At 34.1% G+C, this 18,428-nt stretch overlaps 2 protein-coding genes across 5 annotated transcripts in view; both read right to left on the bottom strand.

The window, feature by feature from the left end:
• Positions 1-18,428, bottom strand: part of LOC134851365 (small ribosomal subunit protein eS8-like) — a 478,345-nt gene that overhangs the window by 97,846 nt on the left and 362,071 nt on the right. The gene's annotated exons all lie outside the window — the stretch shown is intronic.
• Positions 1,838-6,039, bottom strand: LOC134851638 (uncharacterized). The gene is made up of 3 exons (XM_063867811.1): positions 4,915-6,039; positions 3,917-4,611; positions 1,838-2,419 (listed from the first exon to the last, which is right to left on the bottom strand). The coding sequence occupies exons 1-3, from the start codon at positions 5,555-5,557 to the stop codon at positions 1,901-1,903; spliced, it is 1,857 nt and encodes a 618-aa protein (XP_063723881.1). The 5' UTR covers positions 5,558-6,039; the 3' UTR covers positions 1,838-1,900.

Below are 18,428 nucleotides of genomic sequence, written 5' to 3'. Positions count from 1 at the left end.
AGTTCAATATAGGGTCTATGGCCCTTCTTCTGAACTTACTCACAATCTATTTTGCAAAAGAAGGGTTGTGCAAACTTATAGACTGTGCTGAAATAGATGAAATGAATACTTGCATCTTAATGTTAAGCCAAACCTAATATCCATCGTGTGTTTGGCGCTAGTTTGCTTCAATGATCAAATTTTTGAAGAGAGTGAAAAATATTCGTGCTCGGGGTGTATTTTATTCTCCAGACAAATTTCGACTTTACTAATACGCGATATATTTCATTTTGTTATAGCGTAAGCGGAAATTTAACCCGTCATAGAACTCGTTCGAAACTGAAATTAGGCATGCTAATTGGACTAATTAATACTTAGCTATATGCGAATTATATCACTTAAGACTGCACATACTGACTGGGAGCTGACTTTAAAAAAAACGTCTCGAATTTTGTTTAGTTTTTTTATAACTTTTCATTAAGTTGTTTTAAAAGTTTTTTTCAAAAGAAATAATTTTCTTTTGACCTTAAATGCAATCCATAGATTGAAGGCTTGCCCTGATACGTGCTGTCTTGATTATTTATCTGCTTGTTATTCCGACTTTCGAAAAAAAAACAGAACTTTCATTCTTGGGGTTCATCTATTCTTCAGTCAGGTTTCAGAGATCAGCATTGTGATTTTTAGCATCAAATTTATAACCCATTGAATATGGGGACTCCCTAAAATTAAATACAAAAAGATATTTTACTTCCATCAGTGTTTGCAAAGTTCTAGGATTTTGAAAATTGTCAATTTCTGTTCTCTAATAATGCATGTTGATCGCGCTTTGAAGATCTTTTGCTTTAACTGTAGCTCAAAAATTTATGCGTGGCGAATTAAAACTCTCATTAAAACTGTTTCAAACTGAAATGATGCTTGTTAATTGGTCGTATTTGTTTTGTGCGACTCAAATTTTCAAACTTGATCTTTGATATTGACCCAAATTTATAGTTTTTTAATATTTTTTCTTTGCCAAAAACTATTCGATATCAATTAAGGGGCAGTCGCGATATACGGAATACTCGGTTTTTTGCCTTGGTGTACGATCAGTCTCGTTTGCTAGAGATTTTTTTGCTACAGACACTAGGAAACATACAAAAAAATTCTGAGTGCCTTTCTCATTGTGCAAAACGGCGTTTACTTAAAATTGATGACATTTTCTATTAGTAATTGAATCAAACAAGGCCAACTGCTAATAAAACAAATTCGAACAAAGTCAGTCTGGGAGGTTTTTGTAAGGGCTACCTTATATGTGGAGAAGACAACCAAAAAAACTTGCGGAAGAAGGCAGCAAATAAGAGATACTGATAAATACATACATCCAAAGCCCGCCTAGTCTGTGCACCCAAAAACATTTTTGAAATATGATGTTTTTGATAAGCGGAGGAAGGAAGAAGACCGCCCATTAAAAATATGTTTTTTTAAAAATGCTTTCGGGGGCATAGCCCAGGCGGGCCGTTGGATGTTCTTATTCGTGAGTATCTCTAATTTGCTGCTTTGTTCCGAGAGTTTTTCTGGTTGTCCTCTAACTCAAATGGTAGCACATATCAAATAAAAAGATTGTCTAGGTTCGAGATTTCTCTTTCACTTTTTTGGATTCGTTTTTGAAATAGAAAACTTGGTTTTAAGTAAAACAGTTTTGCACAATAAGAAACGCAGTCAGAACAATAAGATTTTTATGCTTGCGAAAAGTATTTTTTTGTCTCAGGCGAGATGGTGTTTTTGTGATAAAAAGAACAAATCAAGGAAAATGAAGTAGATTGATTTGATTTTGAAACTTTTTCTGATGCAAAAACATCGAATATAAATATCTCTATATTTATGTTTTCAAATATGAATATTGCCGATACATTTTGAAAATTATAAAATTCATTACAAAATTTTAACTCGCACTTGTTACTACAGATGACAAAATATTAGAGGATGACGTTGTATTAACGCCAGTTGTGACTGGTATCAAGTTTTGTTGTTGTTGTTGACTTTGTTGATGTTGATGTTGTCTAGCCATGGCCGCCATTACAGCTCCGATTGAACTTGGGTAGTAAGGGTTACCCGCTGCAATACCTGCTTGGTAATTAGCGGCCGCCGCTGCGTGCAATTGACCAATCAGAGCTGCTTGATTAGTGCCTCCATTTGATGAAGTTAGAAGAGAGTTTTTGAGACCTTGAAGGTCGGCCGAACTTACTGACGAAACTGGGTTGGGTAAAACAGTGTGTGGGTTCGGGGCACCTCCCGCCGATGCGTGATGGCCATACATTTGCAAAGGGACTTGAACAAGTCGTTGAGCGGTGGCGCTGCCAGGATTCGAACCTACTTGCACTGCAGACGCGTTGGCAGCTTCGATTTCAGCGGCGATTTGTCGCTTCCATTTGTTGCGACGGTTTTGAAACCAGATTTTTACCTAAAATGAACAACAAAATTTGTTTAATTAACTTGCATCAATTAAAATTGCAATTCAAAGAGCGAGTTGATAAAATAAGGGTTATTTTAAGCTTCGAATAAAAAATTGTCTTCACGTTTTCGTATATTGCACAAGAAGTGCATTTCCGCATTCAAATTGCAAAAATAGGAGATTGTTTTGCAATTGCTCCCACAGTTTATTTCCGGAAAAGAAGCAATTAATTTTCAGTGACGATAAAAGTTCGATTTATCTCCATCTTTTTTAAATGGAATCGGATTTAAATACACGATTAATAGTACAAAAATTATCCCATGGAAGGAATAACAATAAATTGTCCAACTTGATTAACTTTTGATTGATCGCTTAATGCCTCAAAGGCTTCTTGTCCTTTTTTAAAGTCCAAAATGCAAATTAAATGCCCAATTTTTCTCACTGAGAATCGATAGAAGTGACATGTGGAATATCGTTTATAGCCACAAGTGATTTTTAAAGCCAAATTTTCCAAAAGCTACTTTTTAACTTACAAATTGTTTTCCCAGGCTAGTGTAATTGACCGAAAAAGTGACAACGAGGAGGCCCTATACGGTGATATAAATAATTAAATTTCATTTAAAAATTTATTTAAAAAAATCAATTCAAAATAAAAATATAAATTTATAGTTATATTTAAGAATTCAAAGTACACAGGATATATTGTTTCGATAGAGTTTTGTTTTCTATTATGATTTTATGCTCCCTATAAGCACATGTTAAGGATTACGTTTTTCTCGGCTTTAAAGACAGCTTTTGATTTCTTTTTCTGTCATATTTTCGGTTTGTTTAATTGATAATTCTTCCGACTTTCGTAACGAAAGTAACGGAATATTTGTGCTCGGGGTGGGTTTTTTTTCTTCAGACAAATTCCAATTTTTTAACTAGCCATTTTTGACGGAATTTTTTTCATCATTTGTAAGCTATTGTTGTCTTTAGCTTATATTCGAAAAGATTTTTTTCACCTGTGATCATTTTTCGAAAAGTTATGAGCAAAATCTATCACTTTGTACTTAATATGGATGTTTTCACAAAAAAATCTCAAACTTTCTGGAAAAAAAAATTAATTTTTTTTTATTAAATTTAAATTTTCCATGTTATTCCTACTCTATTGACCTTAAAAGGCAGTCGGAACATTCAGGGCTTCGCCCTGATACGAGCAGTCTTGTTTTTTATAAAGTGAAAAGAAAATTTGTCTTTTTAGCGCATTACATCCGTTTCACTGGAAGAGTACAATGGCAAAATTTGATGGTGAAAGTTTTAAGATCTGCAAAAAAAATACATTCTATAGCCTAAATCTTGTCTTCACTTTTTCATATTTTCATCATTTTTAGCGTTTAATGAGTGCTGTTTAATGAAATGATGATAAAGTCGATTGTATAATTATTTTCTTACTTTTCAAAATATTAATTTTGCTAAGTGACGGCCAATTTTTTCGAAGTTTATAGGTAGCTAAATTGAACCAACCTGAGTTTCAGTGAGATGAAGACTGTTGGCCAAGTTGGCCCTCTCACTACTGGAGAGATATCTCTTGACGTCGAAAGTGGACTCCAGCTGGAACACCTGACTCCTGCTGAACACTGTCCTTGTCTTCTTCTTTCTCTTCTCCCCCTCTTCATCGTCAAGCTCATCCTCACCATCTCCCCCACTCTCATCATTCACTCCACCCATTCCCCCCATTATGACGTCATCGCTATCCTCAATCAAATCAGAACACGCGTCTTGATTCATCATTTCGTCATCATCGTTATCGTCCTGATGACTCGCAGTGCCATCGCCCCGGTGCGCACCTACAGTCGTTGCACTTTTAGATCCTCGGATACTCTGATTGGTCACGTGGTTTGTCACGTGGCCCACAAAATCTCGCACGTGACTATTGTTACTGTCCTCGCGGTTGTTTTGTTTGTAGTTGCTCTGATTATTTGCACGGTTTCCGGTAGACGAATGGTCTCCACCTCGAATTTGACTCGCTGCAAGAGTCGATACGACGCTGGTGATGTCGAGTGATTTCGGGTTCGAAAGAGCGGCAAGAGGAGTCGTAGGGGTGTGTATGCTAGATGTATATTGGGATGTTTTCGGTGGGATTACTCCACTGGATTTAGAGGCCAAACCTGCTCCCAATTCAACAAATCCAGGCATCAAAGGTAGTTTACCGACTCCGTCTAAAACAAAATATAAAAATTAATATATTTGATATATTTGCTTTAACCTCCCAAAGCTCCTAAATGTATAGATAAAATTACTGCGCTAATTTCGTGCTCACTCAAGACTTTCCTGAAAGTTTTTTATGTAGAAATTAAGCAGCTGTACTGCGTAATTGTCTTTTTCCACAATCATGTCAAGTTTTGTGAAACCATGTCTTTCCACAAAGTCTTAGCAAAAAAAAACAATTTTCTATTTTACAGATGTGAGAAAAAAGAGCATCGGAATTTTCAAAATGAAAATGGCAGCTTGCAAAAACTCACCATTGGCGTGTTTCTGAGCAAAATTGTTTGTCAATTGTTGCAGATTGTTTGCAAAGTGCTGCTGGAAAATCGGACTGGAGTTTTGAGGCATCATTCCATTTTGGCCCGACAACAGAGCCCAAGGCGAGTACCACCGCAACAAAGCTGCCGCTGCTGATTCATTCAATTGAATATCTGCCGGTTGAACAAACTGCCCACCGAGAGCTGTAGGGGTCAACCCGGACACTGAAGCCGGTCCTGATACTGGCGGTAACCCTACTCCTGGGGACCCTGCATGTCCTGAGAGGCCCTTCAGGAGTCCCGATTGTTGCAAGAGTACCTCTGCTTGCGGCAACGCAAGCAGTGGGTGCAACCCGCTGAGCGCCGGATTATTATGAAGACCCGGCACTCCTGGAAACTGATTCTTGGAAGCACTTGTTGGAGTCCCAGAAACGGGAATCGAACTGATCGGCGAAATCGGAAAATTTTTCCCCCAACTTAGTTCAGGACCAGAAGTTGCAATCGTGAGATCCTTTGACAGGTTTTTGAGAGTTTCTTGCAGGTTCAAAGTTTTTGAGTTCAGAATGTCGGCAATTGAAAATCCAGACTTTCCCAAAGTTGGTGATTCGAGATCAGTTTTATTTTCAGAAAGTGTTTCAGACATATTGAAGAATGAAAAAATGGGTAGAAGTTTTCAAGAGGGTTTTGGTTGAAAAGTACTGAACTGGCAATTGTTTATTTTTTGGCAAGTACTTGTTTTCAAATTTGAAATATGTTTATTTAGTTGACAATGGAGTTAGTATACTTGAGAGTGATAAAATGCTGTAATAACTGATAAGAAAAAGGCTCTTGTACTTTTTCAAGTGTGTGCTTCAATCAAATCACTACACCTTGATAGCTCCTTTCTTATTGGCTAACACTTCTTTTTCAGATGGATTTGAGATTTTATAGGGTTTTCATTGGGCTTTATAGTTGTTATTATATTTGTTAAAGAGCGGGTTTTAATTTGATGAAAAAAGGAAGTAGAAAAGTGGGGAAAATGGGAGTTAATTGACACTTTATTGAGGTATTTCAAGGAAGTGTATATAAGTATTGGACTAGTTAATGATGTTATAATAAAGTAGTTATATCTGATTATATTTTGATTAGGCCCCACTTTGTAAGATTTCTCAGATTGATGTTTTCGTTCACTTTTCAATCTAAATCCTGTCTATTTCCTGTCCGTTCTACTGATAGCCTAATTAAGCGCTAATTGTTCCTCAATATCATTACTTATACTTCATAACCATCAAAACACTCTTTTTAGTTCCGATTCTTCTCTGACCAATGGACCCTGCCACAGTCCTGAAATCTAGAAAAAAGACTGTATAAGCAATTTTTCGATTGAATCCTCAAGTCCAATTCGAATTTGACTAGTTGTGAAAAATTGATTACTGAAAGCTTGTAGCAGTTAAAATAGCAATGAACTTGAAGGAGATCAAACTTGGCTGCAAAGTTTTTTGTTTTCCTTCATTTATTTTTTTTAGAAAAGCTTCTCAATTTTACAAAAACATAAGTTATGAACGGTAGGGCTATAATTACTAACAGCCCGGGTTGACGTCCATAAAAGAAAAATGCTTATCATACAATTTCATAAATTGCGACTATGGAAAAATGCTTATCGTACAATTTTCATACAAAATTTAAAAACTGTATTAAGCGTTTTTAGAGAAATATTTCTGTTCTATTTCCATCTTTTGAATCTTTCTGCTCAATAAAATTATGATTTTAATTTAAGTCAAAAAAATGCATATGCTAACATTTTCATATATGAAAACTGTATGATAAGCATTTTTCTATAGAAAAAATAAAAACTTCAAAATCAATTTAACGATGTATCTGGATGATTTTAGTTTTAAAAAAAATTTTGTTGAAAGAATGCACTTCGACTCTCAAAAACATGATTTTAATTTTTGTCAAAAAAATGCTTATCATATAATTTTCATATATGAAAATTGTATGATATGCATTTTTTAATGAGCAAAAAAACAAATTTGAGGTAGAAAACTTTTAATCCCTGGTTGCATGCAAAACCATTTAAAAAAAGGTTGCATGCAAAATTTGACTTTTGTGTTTATAACATAGTCCAGAATGAGTTTTTCACCCAAAAAATCCAAAAATCACAGAAAAGTGTTTTTTTTGTATAAACGATTATGATTTTTTAAATTCATTTGCTAAGAAAAAAAAGTAAATTCTTAAGGATGTAAGAAAACACGCTTTTTTTTATCAACTACCAAAGTTTAAAAACCAAAAATTATCTAACCATATACAAAAAGTTACAATTTTGGTATATAATTACATGTGTAAATGTAAAAATTAACGTAGGCGGCAAAAATCACCAAATGCAGTTTATCTGCGTGGGTTTTCTTATGACAAAAATCCAGGGTTAGTGTTTCGGATGAAACATAAAATTTCAAAACAAATATTTTTTGGTGTTTTCATTTATGGAAAAAATGCTTCTCATACAATTTCATAGTAAAGAAAAAATGCCTATCATAAAATTTCATAGTATGGAAAAAATGCTTATCGTGCTATTTTCATAGTATTTTTTTTGGTCTATGAAATAGTATGAAATACACGGGAGGCGAATAAAATGTAAGCTGCGCCTACATCCGGCACGAGAGAAGTAATGCGCTTGAATCAGTGCTCCTTGCTTAATCTACTGTAACGAATTGTCGCTTGTTACGAATTGTTGCCTGTTAAGAACTGTCGCCTATTACGGTTTGTCGCCTCACGGTTATGAACACAACAACAGTAACAATTTTTTTGGGTCCAACTGTGTTACTGGAAGCGACAAAAATCAACTATTACGCAGCCTGGTTTTTTATTATCTCAAGGAAAACTGTAACGAAAGTATAAAAGGGGCGGATCTAGTATTTTCTCAAGGGGGTGGATTTTAAAAAAAAATTTTTTTGAAAATTGTCGAATTTTTTTCAAGGTCGATCAAATTTTTTCCGAGCTCTCGCAAATTGCTATAAGTTTTTTTTGACCAATATTGCTGTACCGCAGATGGATTTTTGGAAAAAGATACCAAAAAAGCGTTTCCAGGCACTTTTTGGAAAGTTTTGATCAAAGTTTGCGTTTTTCCACATCCGCATCCGCCTTTTATATGTATTGGCGCCTTCAGAAAAAAATAAGGGCCGATCAGCCAAAAATGGGTTTCTTAAAATAGAACCGAAGGGGATAGAGTCCCCTAAAACCGCTACTGAATTATAGTATCAAACTTTAACGCTAGTGGCCTTGATTCAGATTTCAAAAAATTGAGTCTCGAGAAAAATTGGTCTGATTTTATGGCAACTCAGATGGTACTCAATACAGCAAAAAGCGAATATAATTCATAGTCTTAAATAGCCGGAAAACTATCAGTCTATTTTGTTTTTCTAAGAAATTACGTCCTACAGCTAATTGAATAATCTGTTTCGAAAGCAAATAATAACCTTGATGTCAACCCTTTAGATGGCAAAAGGTGGAAAACTCTTTTCAAAACAAATGGACTTCGTGTTATAGTTTTAATTTATTTTAATTGTTTTCTCCCAAAAAGATCCTCCAGTAAACGTTACAAGTATTGGAGAAATGATTGGCTATACGTTTTACAAATCAATTCCAATTTGTGCTCAAATTAAAATCACAGAGGCGTCAATTTTTAATGCGAATATTTCAAAAGGGCTTTTCTAATACTTGGAGGACTTTTTGAATAAAAAAATGAAATCTCAACTATGGAAGCTATTAAATTATTTGATTTTACCATTAATTTTAGCATCTAAAATTGCTAATTTTCTCATGTATCTGAAAATATTCTCAAAATTTTTTTTAGGTTTCGACTACTTTTGAAGAAAATGACGAAATATTTGTGCTCGGGGTTTTTTTTTCTCCAGACATATTTTGACTTTTTAGTTATTAATTTTTGGCGGAATTTTTGAAAATCAGTTGTAAGTTATAGTTTTCATGAGCTCAAATTTAAAAAGATTCTTCACTTGTGATTATTTTTTGTAGAGTTATGGGGCTTTAAGGACAGCTATTATGGCCAAGTTGGGACATTTGAAGAGCGATATATTTTGCCCTATTAATGCGTAAGTGGAGATTTAATACTTCTTAGAAATCATTCCAAGAAACTGATTGAAGCAGGCTACTTGTGATGCTTTCTACATCTAATCTACCACTTTGTAATTAAAATGGCATGTGTGGGGGATGATTTTCCGCAAAATCTCAAATCTTTTTTTTTAAATTTCATTTGGAAAAAAATGCTCCATAGACCTTGAAAGGCCGTCGGAACATTCAGGACTTTGCCCTGATACGAGCAGTCCTGAATGGATTTATATATCAGGAAACAAGAAACAATCTAAGGAGAAGAGTCTTTCGTATTTGCTGTTTGTATTTTTATGAAGGTGATTACTTGATCCATTTCAACAATTCAAAAATATTTTTTGATGGTAGATTATTTGATAGTTAAATGTGATCTTGTATTTTAGGCCAAATCACTGAATGTACCACTAAAACACTGGTACTTCAATTAAGTAAGCATTCATTTTGTATGTTGCCCCCTAAAATTTTTAAGCTAGCAAACTAATGAACGGAGCTAGTGGCAAGTTTGTAAACAAACTTTTGTCGGTCTATTTACTTTTCCATTGAAATATTACTGTTCCGACCATTAAGAATGAGGAAGAACTTTGTAATCGAGTGCGTTTTAATTTTTTTCTTCTTTACTTTCCACGCAAACTCAGCTACCACAAAAATCATTGGAATGAGTCAAGTAATATATTATATTATAGCTTTTTTAGTCGCAATGTGATCGGTTTTACAAAGTTTAGAACATTTGCATTCAGTGTCAAAAAAGTTTGCTTCAAAATTTTTTGATTTTCAGTTCAATTTCGAGCGAGTAAAACGATGGAGCAACGATCTATAAAAATTTACTTTAGACTAAAAAATCTGAATCAGTTTTGAATGTATAAACTACTGCTTTCTTGGCAAAAAAGACTTTAAAAAATTTTGTGCACAAATGGTTTCAAAAATTTAAATTTTTTCGTTTTTTGTTTTTCATTCTTTTTTGAATACAAATGTTGTCAATCCCAATTTAAAAAAGGTAACAAAAAACAAAACAATTTTATTTGTATGAAATGCATACTTTAGACATATATTTTTTTCAGAATTAATACACGCTTGGGGAGAGCATTCTACGATAGGTCACTTAGGGGGGGGGGTTGAGATTGTTCGGTTGTTCCCTATAAAGTTTTAAATATTATTGATTTTAAATGTTGGGCTGGTCCGAACCCGAACCAACAAATATTGTCAGAAAAACATATTTTTAAGCAAACTTGTTGTCCTGATTTTCGAAAACAGTTAAAAATAATTGTGCTCGCAGTTTATGACAAACCCTCAGAACTTTACAAAAAATAATCGGAGCTAAAATATCTTTTTACATTTGCGCTCTGGATGTTGATACCTTGAATGGGGTAAAAAAAATTGTGTCGAAACCTATTATTTCGATTGGCGAAAATTGACTGAATAAAAGAAAAATCACACCGAGCATAAATATTCCGTTTTCTTGGTGATTTGCATGTCGTATCGGAGTGCCAAATTTCCATTGAGCCAGAGTTTTAAAATTCATTTTGAAAAACGTTCGACTGGGATCTTATTTAAGGATACCAATTATCATTAAGGAAATCAGTCATGTTAACACAAGTTATTCAGATTCCTTTATCATCGTAATATGTTTTTTTTCGCCTTGCATACCAGGCTGATCACTTTCACTTTTAATAGTCTTTTGATGACTGTTTTTTAACAATCAAATTTGCTGATAAAACGTTCCGAAGTTTACATAAGGCAAAGTCTGCGTGTTACGATATTATATAACGAATCCGAACGGATTAGAAGACCAAAGAATCTCTCGTATTTAACTCTGAAACAACAACAATTTCACAACGTTTGTTAATTTTTCTGAACCACAGGGCTCAACAACTGCCACTCCTTGGAAATCTATTCATAACACTTTTTTCTACACACTACATAAGTTTAGAATCAAAGTGGCCATTCCGGTGGGATGAGAGAAGAAAGCTACAGCCTGCAGAAGGCTTTCTTTTGCGACCCATTTTCGCTGTAAATATCATTTGGCATTTCTGCTATAAACTCCTCTGCACCCTCTCTTGCTAAAACACATGGGATAATAGAGTCAAGGAGTGCCCAAGAAAGAATGAGATGATGAAAAATTATGTATAACCAAAGTAAAAAAATTACAGTTAGTGTAAGTTCGAACAAATTAGCCCAAAAAGTCATTCAGGTTTCTTCTATATGAATGTATTGTTTAAGAAAATGGATAATCACTGTCAATTTTCGTGTTTAATTTCTCCTATTGATTATTTATTCCGCAGTTATTTTGCAGGTGTGCACTGCTGCAGTAGCGGATTTAAGGGGGAGGACGCCCCTCTCCCTCAGGGATTCGACCTCTGACTACCCAAAGGGTCCCTCTTTGGTTGGCTGGCTGACCCGTAAAATTTTTCTAACCGAGCCTTCTCCGCCAATATATACTATTTATGAGTGGGGCGCGTTTGTTCGGAGCGCGCACCAAACAAACACGGTTTATTGTCCAAAAAGGGCCTAAAAACGCCTTTTCTGGCCTATTTTTTTTTTTCAAAAATTCGCCGGAAAAATTCGCCAATTTTTTTTCTCAGACAGTCTAGGTTTGTACGCGCTTCTTCAAGTAAATCACAGAGCTTGGGGTATTACGTTAAAGCACTATTTCTTATGTGTGACTTGGGATCCAAAAAATTCAAAAGTTTCTCCCGTTGCCGAAAAAGACTTGATTGAAAACATAATTTCCTACTTAAATTTAGCCAAGAGCGGAAAAATGAAGTTTTCAGTCACAAACAAGACGCCATTTCTATTTTCATTTCATAGCTGATAAATTTTTAAAGTGACCAGCATTGTCTCAAATTGAAAAACTGGCCCAACGGTCTGGGAATGAATAGACTGAGAAAGCAAAAACCTTTTTACAATTTAGTAACGGAGAACTGCAATAATTGTTCATAAGATGATAAATTTTCTCGATTTTGAAAACTTGAAAATTTCGATCAGTATTTTTGAAAAAAAATGACCTGCAGTGAACAGTTTTAAAAAGACTCTTAAATTATAAGAAAGCTAGACATGTCTAAGATCCCGTTTATGATCTTGAGAGTTTCAGCTTTCAAGAAAAATTAACCTTTGAATCAAAATGAACCTCGTTTTTTGTGGTCTTTTGTCATAATTTTAAAAAAAATTGTCCTCCTAAATCAAAAAAGTTTGCAGTTGAGCCAAATTTAGCAAATTTGAATTAATGAATTACAAATAACCTGAGGTGTAATAGCGATTGAAATTTAGAAAGACCTTCAAAGAATGGGAGAAAAGTATCGAAGCCGCTCAATACAATTAGCTGGCGAAAATATTCTTCATTGATCGAGTTCTAAGTGACATTTTAACCCACCCAAGGGTATTTTTAGCAGCCAATTCACACATAAATTATGCTTAAAATCTCCAATTTAACCATTGAAAAATACAATATCTCTCCTCGTATTTCCGTTAAAAATCACTAACTAGCTGTTTAGTATGAATGAGCCCGCTTTAACTCGACTTCGCCCAAATTTTTTCCTCTAACTGCACCTAGGAAGTATCAGTGCTAACGGAAGAAATCATCTGTTAAATATCAATTTATGACAGAAATTATACATTTGACATTTTTTCAGCTGAAATTGGATTTCAAATAACTGAAATTGCGGAGGTCGAGGAAACTTTGAAACCATTGAAATTGGGTTTATAAATGGTTTTTACTGACCAGTTTGACCCTATAGCATTTCAATTAAGAGAATTGAATTTCAAATTGAGATTAGCTGGGTCTGAGTGAAAGGGTGGAGGAGATAGAGGGGGAGGGGTTAAAAAGTATGGGGAGTGAAGTTAAGTGTGTGTAGGAAGGTTAGTTGGGGTGAAGATCTCATCATTGGCATTCGGCGTGATGTCCGGTCTAATTGAGGTTGAGGGGAGATAGCGGATGTTTGAATGGCAGCTAAATAGGCATTTAACACTCAATTAAAACTAAGTAGTGTCTAATAGCACAGCCATTAAGTCCACTTCTTTCCTTTTAAACTGTCACCCCTTCCCACCCTGTTTCCGGCGCTCTTTTGCCCCATATCAACCACCCACCGACCAACTATCTATCTATCACTTTCAAAATTGAGCTCTTTCATTAGATCCCAAGCCTTGTTTGTCGCTTGGGCGAGCATCAACTTTTAAGATAAACGAGTGTCATCAATAAGAGTATATTGAAATGGTTGTAAGAAGAATGTGAAAGAACTTTCGAACCGGATTTTTGTGCTCCAGACATCCTAAAGAACATTTTGCATCAATTTTTGAAACGTTTGATCTTTTGATAAATTGACTCTTTTTGTTTCCCCAGCTGTGATTTTGAACAAATAAAATGTTTGTTCACATTTTCCGACTGTTATGAAAATTGAAACTCTATCTGATTAGGTCATGACAAACATATTTATACTTCATGCTCAAACTTGTAAAATCACTCGTAACACCATAAAAATGATGTTCATGCGAGATGGATGGGGAGCCGAGAAGTCTGTTATATGAGGCTTTTTTGTCCTATAATGCCGATCTGAGAGGACTGCTTGTATCATTCCGGCAATTGGTTAATTAGGACCACCAAGAGGGTTTGGTCAAATAGACAGAAAAATCTGAGTGTATTAAAACCCTTCTTTGCAATACAAAATTCATTTGATTAGTTTTCAATTAATTTTTTGAACTAAATTGACTAATTTGAATTAGATAATAAGAATAGCCGGTTGCTGCGCAAATAGCACAGAATTTTCCGACCAGATTCATAAAAAAAATTTAAAAAAAAAACGTTTTTTTTTTTTTGAATTTTTTTCAAATTAAGGTCGTTTCTAGTGGGTGTGCGATTCGAGAACTATACTATCGGATCACAACAAAAATACTGAATTAAGATTGATCAATAAAATTTGTTTTCAAAAAAAAACAAAAAATGAGAAAAAAATATAAAAAAAGTTCTTATTTTTAGTACAATAATTTTATTTTTTTTTTTGAAAATTTTGTTATCAAATAAGTTCTGAAAAAATCATTTTAAACTTTTTTCTTGATAATAAAAACAATTTTTGTGAGACTAAAGTTTGAAAAAAAAGTCATATTTCATATAGCGAACGTTACTCGATCACGTTTTTTGCGTTTTTTACTCATTCACGTTTCAATGAGCGGAACAAAAATTATTCAGAGCCAATAAATTGCTCAGCTCAGATTGATATTGTTGTTGCCCAATTGTTTTGAAAAACAATAAAAAATTTATTTAAGTTATTATTTTCTTTAAAATGAAACAAAAATAACTGATTGCTGTGAAATTAGCAGAATGTTCCAGCCAGAGTCTTTTCGCATTTTTTTAACTTTGTCATTTTTGCAAATGTGGGATTTTGTAAGTGTCCTTTCAAGCTTCTTCAAAACGAATTAATTTTTTTAGGCATACAAAAAAAATGAAGCAGTGTTAGCGCTTCAAAAGAAGGTGCGAAATTTTAAAGATAAAATTGATATTTTTTGGGAAAGTTTCGAATCTTAAGTTATGAATGAAATGAATTCCTTGTGATTAATTTTTCGAGCACCTCTGATGCTTATGTGTGGTAACTTACTTTGCATAGAAAAAAGTGATACTAATGAAAATTCCGCAGTTTGTAGTCGGAGCAGTGACACTAATTCAAAAATTTAAAAATTAAAATTGTGAATTTGGGCAGAAATGTCATCAAAACTTCAAAAATAATTCATCTGTCAATGTTTTAGCACAGACATTTAAGCTTACAGGAAAACCTAAATGCTATTATAAAGGTGAAACTTCAACTGTTTTGACTGCCTTTCCGCATACCTGATTTAGTTTTTTGGAAAAGAACTGGTTTAAAAGTCTCATTAAAAATTTGCCTTTTTTGACAATTATTTTTGCAGCTACAACTTGAAAGGTTATGTGCTTGATATCACAACACTGGTATCAATTTAATTTTTTTCAGATAAATTTGATTGATTTTCGAATCAATAATTTTTTCAATCTTTGATTGAAATATAGCAACTTCGAGCACATTTGTTTCTGCAACACTTGTCTCATGAGCAATTTTCGAACCAGCTTAACTTCATAAAAATATCAGTCAATTTATTTTACTTTCTTAAATTTGTAGAAAATATTATAGAAAAAAGACAAAACTTGGTAATCGGTGATTTTTTTGTTTCTATTGATCAGTTTTGATTTGATAACAAGCCGTTTTTGAAAATTCTTGCATTATCTTATAAGCATTGACGCCGTGAGCACAAATTAAACAAGACTGCTCGTATCAGGGCGAAACCCTGAATGTTACGAGTGCCTTTAAAGGATTATGGAGCAGTAATAACATCAAAAAATTAAAGTAATAAAACAAAATGAAAATAATTTTTTTTCTTTGTAAAATTTGAAATTTTTTATGGAAATCATCCCCCCACACGCTATATAAAGTACATAAATATAGAATTTGCTCCTTGTTACAAATCAATTATGGCAAATAAGCTTCTTTCAACCAATTTGGAACCATTTCTAAGACGGATTAACTCTCCGCTGACGCGTTAATAGCGCGAAATATATCGCGCGTTAATTGTCCCAAATTGCCCAAAATGGCACTCTTTAAACCCCCATAACTTTACGTAAATAATCACAGGTGAAATATTTTTTCAAATTTGAGCTCATGACAACAATACCTTTCGAATGATATTAAAAAATTCCGTCAAATATGGCTAGTTAAAAAGTAGAAATTTGTCTGAAGAAAAAAAACCCACCCCGAGCACAAATATTCCGTTACTTTCGTATCGAAAGTCGGAACAACAAAACTGCTCGTATCAGAACTAAATTCTGAAGGAAAACACTACTTTTTAAGCTCTATGGAGTAAAGTTTGCTTTAATGAGATCGATCAAATTTTCAACAACAAAAAACAACAAATTTTGAATTTTTGGAGATTTATTTTCATCCCCCACACGCTATTTTAAGTAAAAAGTGATCAAGTTTGGATAGAGTTAAGCAATAAATGACCTAAGTTGGATGCTTCAATTCAATTTGGAGCGTTTTCTAAGACGGATTAAACATCCGCCTACGCGGTAACAGTACAAAATTTATCGCGGGATAATTATCCCAAATTAGCCAAATTGGCAATCTTTAAACAAAAACTTTACGAGAAAGCTCACTGATAAAAGAGCTTGCTCACAAGTCAATTTTGAGTTCAAGATAACATAATTTTTCGGCTGATATTCGAAAAATTTTTATTGGTTGGTTTTATTAAGACCAATTCTTATAACCTTGTAAATAATTCCCTCGAAGGATCTCTATGGTCTACCTAACCACTAGACTATCCTAATTCAACTCTTACTCTGAAGCAATCAGTAATACACTAAGATGACTATAGACGCGCTGTGATACTTTGATGCTGCAAGTTTAACACGCATTAGTTACGCGTGGCGAATTATCCCGCACCCTATCCAAGTTCAATTGAGGCAGGTCAATTGGTCTTATTAATTCTATAGACGATTCTTTTGAATCAGCTTAAAATTCATAGTTTGTCAATGTTTCATTAACCAAAAATTATTCGAGACCAGTTTATGGACAGTCGGAATATTCAGGGCTTTGCCCTGATACGAGCAGTATTGTTTACAGTGTATTCAGAGCTGTCAATCTAACATTCCATGAATGTTATAGATATGCACAACAAATATAGTCGAGCACATTGACAAAGATTGCGCTCAGAAATTTTTCCACAAAAAAATGAGGCAAGTAATTTGATCTTAACATTAAGTTACTAGAAACTAAATGCATCAGTTTGTGGTTAAAAGAGCGTGTGGGGTGGGTATTATAAAAAAAAATGTTGGGTCGGTATGACAAAAGATATGAGATGAGTCAAGCTGCAAACTAATGGGAGCTCTAGTTAGTTCATTTCTTAGATTTTACTTTATGTGTCTTAACATGTGTCTCACGTTTTTCTATAATTTAAACACTGATAGTAAAGTTAATTTTAGCAAAGTTCCTTTTAAAAACTGACAAAAATTGAATTTCAGCTATCTTGTGAAAAAATGCAAAAATCGAATACTATTTTTTCTTTCTACTAATACTTCTGATAAATTTTTGTATTGTTTTTTTCCAAGATGTAGCGGAACTGCCGAGATTCACAATCCAGAAAAGTTGACAAAAACAATTGACAAAAAGGAAGTGGAAAGAGTCAAAACAGCTCTATGCTCACAATTTTCGAAGTTCTAAGAAATCTTTGATTCCAGATTTCACAAAGTGGGCTGAATTAAGAATTGATTAGATTTGATAGCCCCGAAATGCCTCAATCCCAAATCTCACTTTTCTCCCCTCTTATATTGTCTTAAGGGATTTGGGAGGGCGAAAGAATAATTTGTAAAAATCCAATTAGGATAGCTTTACTCAGTAAATTAGCTATCTAAATTCAATTTAACAAACCTATAATATTTCACTTAACAAGCTATAGTCGCTAATTTCAATTCTTTTTGTTCTTTTTTCCCTGTCTTGATATAGTGTTCTTTCTGAATATTTATGTTCTTTTTTTTTCACTGCTTACTAAGTTGAAAAGAATAAAGCTATGTTTTATTGAAATTTACCATTTTTAGAGTGCATTTGAAATGTTAAAGAGGCAGTTTATTGGGAATATTAGAAGATGGTTCTTGTAAAAGGACTCTGGGGAGGAAATATGATTTGAAGTTGTGATGCAAACTTCATTTTGCATTCTTCTCTCGGGGGAGTTTTTTGAGAAATTTTGTGTAAATTGCTGTTATTTGTTGAATAGTAAATTGGGCCAAAAGTGGCACAAGATTGATCAGTCATACATGAGAGGAATTTTTGAATGAGCTGAGCGCCAGTTTGAATTTAAATTAGCCTCGATTGCGCTTTTTATTTTCCCCTCATCCATATATTTGTTATTCAATTTCACCTTAATCGAGTCGAGACTTGACCCCACTTAGGTGCATATTAAGTGATAGTAAACCTAGCAGAAAAAGTGGACGGCTTATCATAATAGAAGTGAACTTTTTTACTCTTGATTTGATTGGAATTGTCTACAACATTTTACCAAATATTAATCCCATTAATTATGTGGTAGTGGTAACGAACTCGAGCAACTCCTAATGTTTTAAACTGTGTTAATGGACGTAGTAGACCTAATCAGTGGTCTGAACTGATGCCTTCATCAGGAATTAGAAACCCTCGCCATCCACAGGGTCTCTCTTTTGTTGTTTTTGACATCGAAATTTGTCCGCTAAACGCTGTATCTTTTGGAGGCCCCTTTTGCGCCAATAGAGACTAATTAGAGGTGCGGTGGGGGGGGGGGGGGGGGGGGTTCCCAAAAACGGCAGTTTCAAAAACGGCAGTTTCAAAAACGGCCCTTTTGGCTCAAATTTGCAAATATTTGACTGAAGCACCAAAGCACCTCATTTGCAG

The sequence above is a fragment of the Symsagittifera roscoffensis genome, chromosome 7, assembly GCF_963678635.1.
Source record: "Symsagittifera roscoffensis chromosome 7, txSymRosc1.1, whole genome shotgun sequence".
NCBI classification, from domain to species: Eukaryota; Metazoa; Xenacoelomorpha; order Acoela; family Convolutidae; genus Symsagittifera; species Symsagittifera roscoffensis.
Note: the sequence above shows the minus strand (reverse complement) of the source record. Positions and strands in the feature narration are given on the sequence as shown.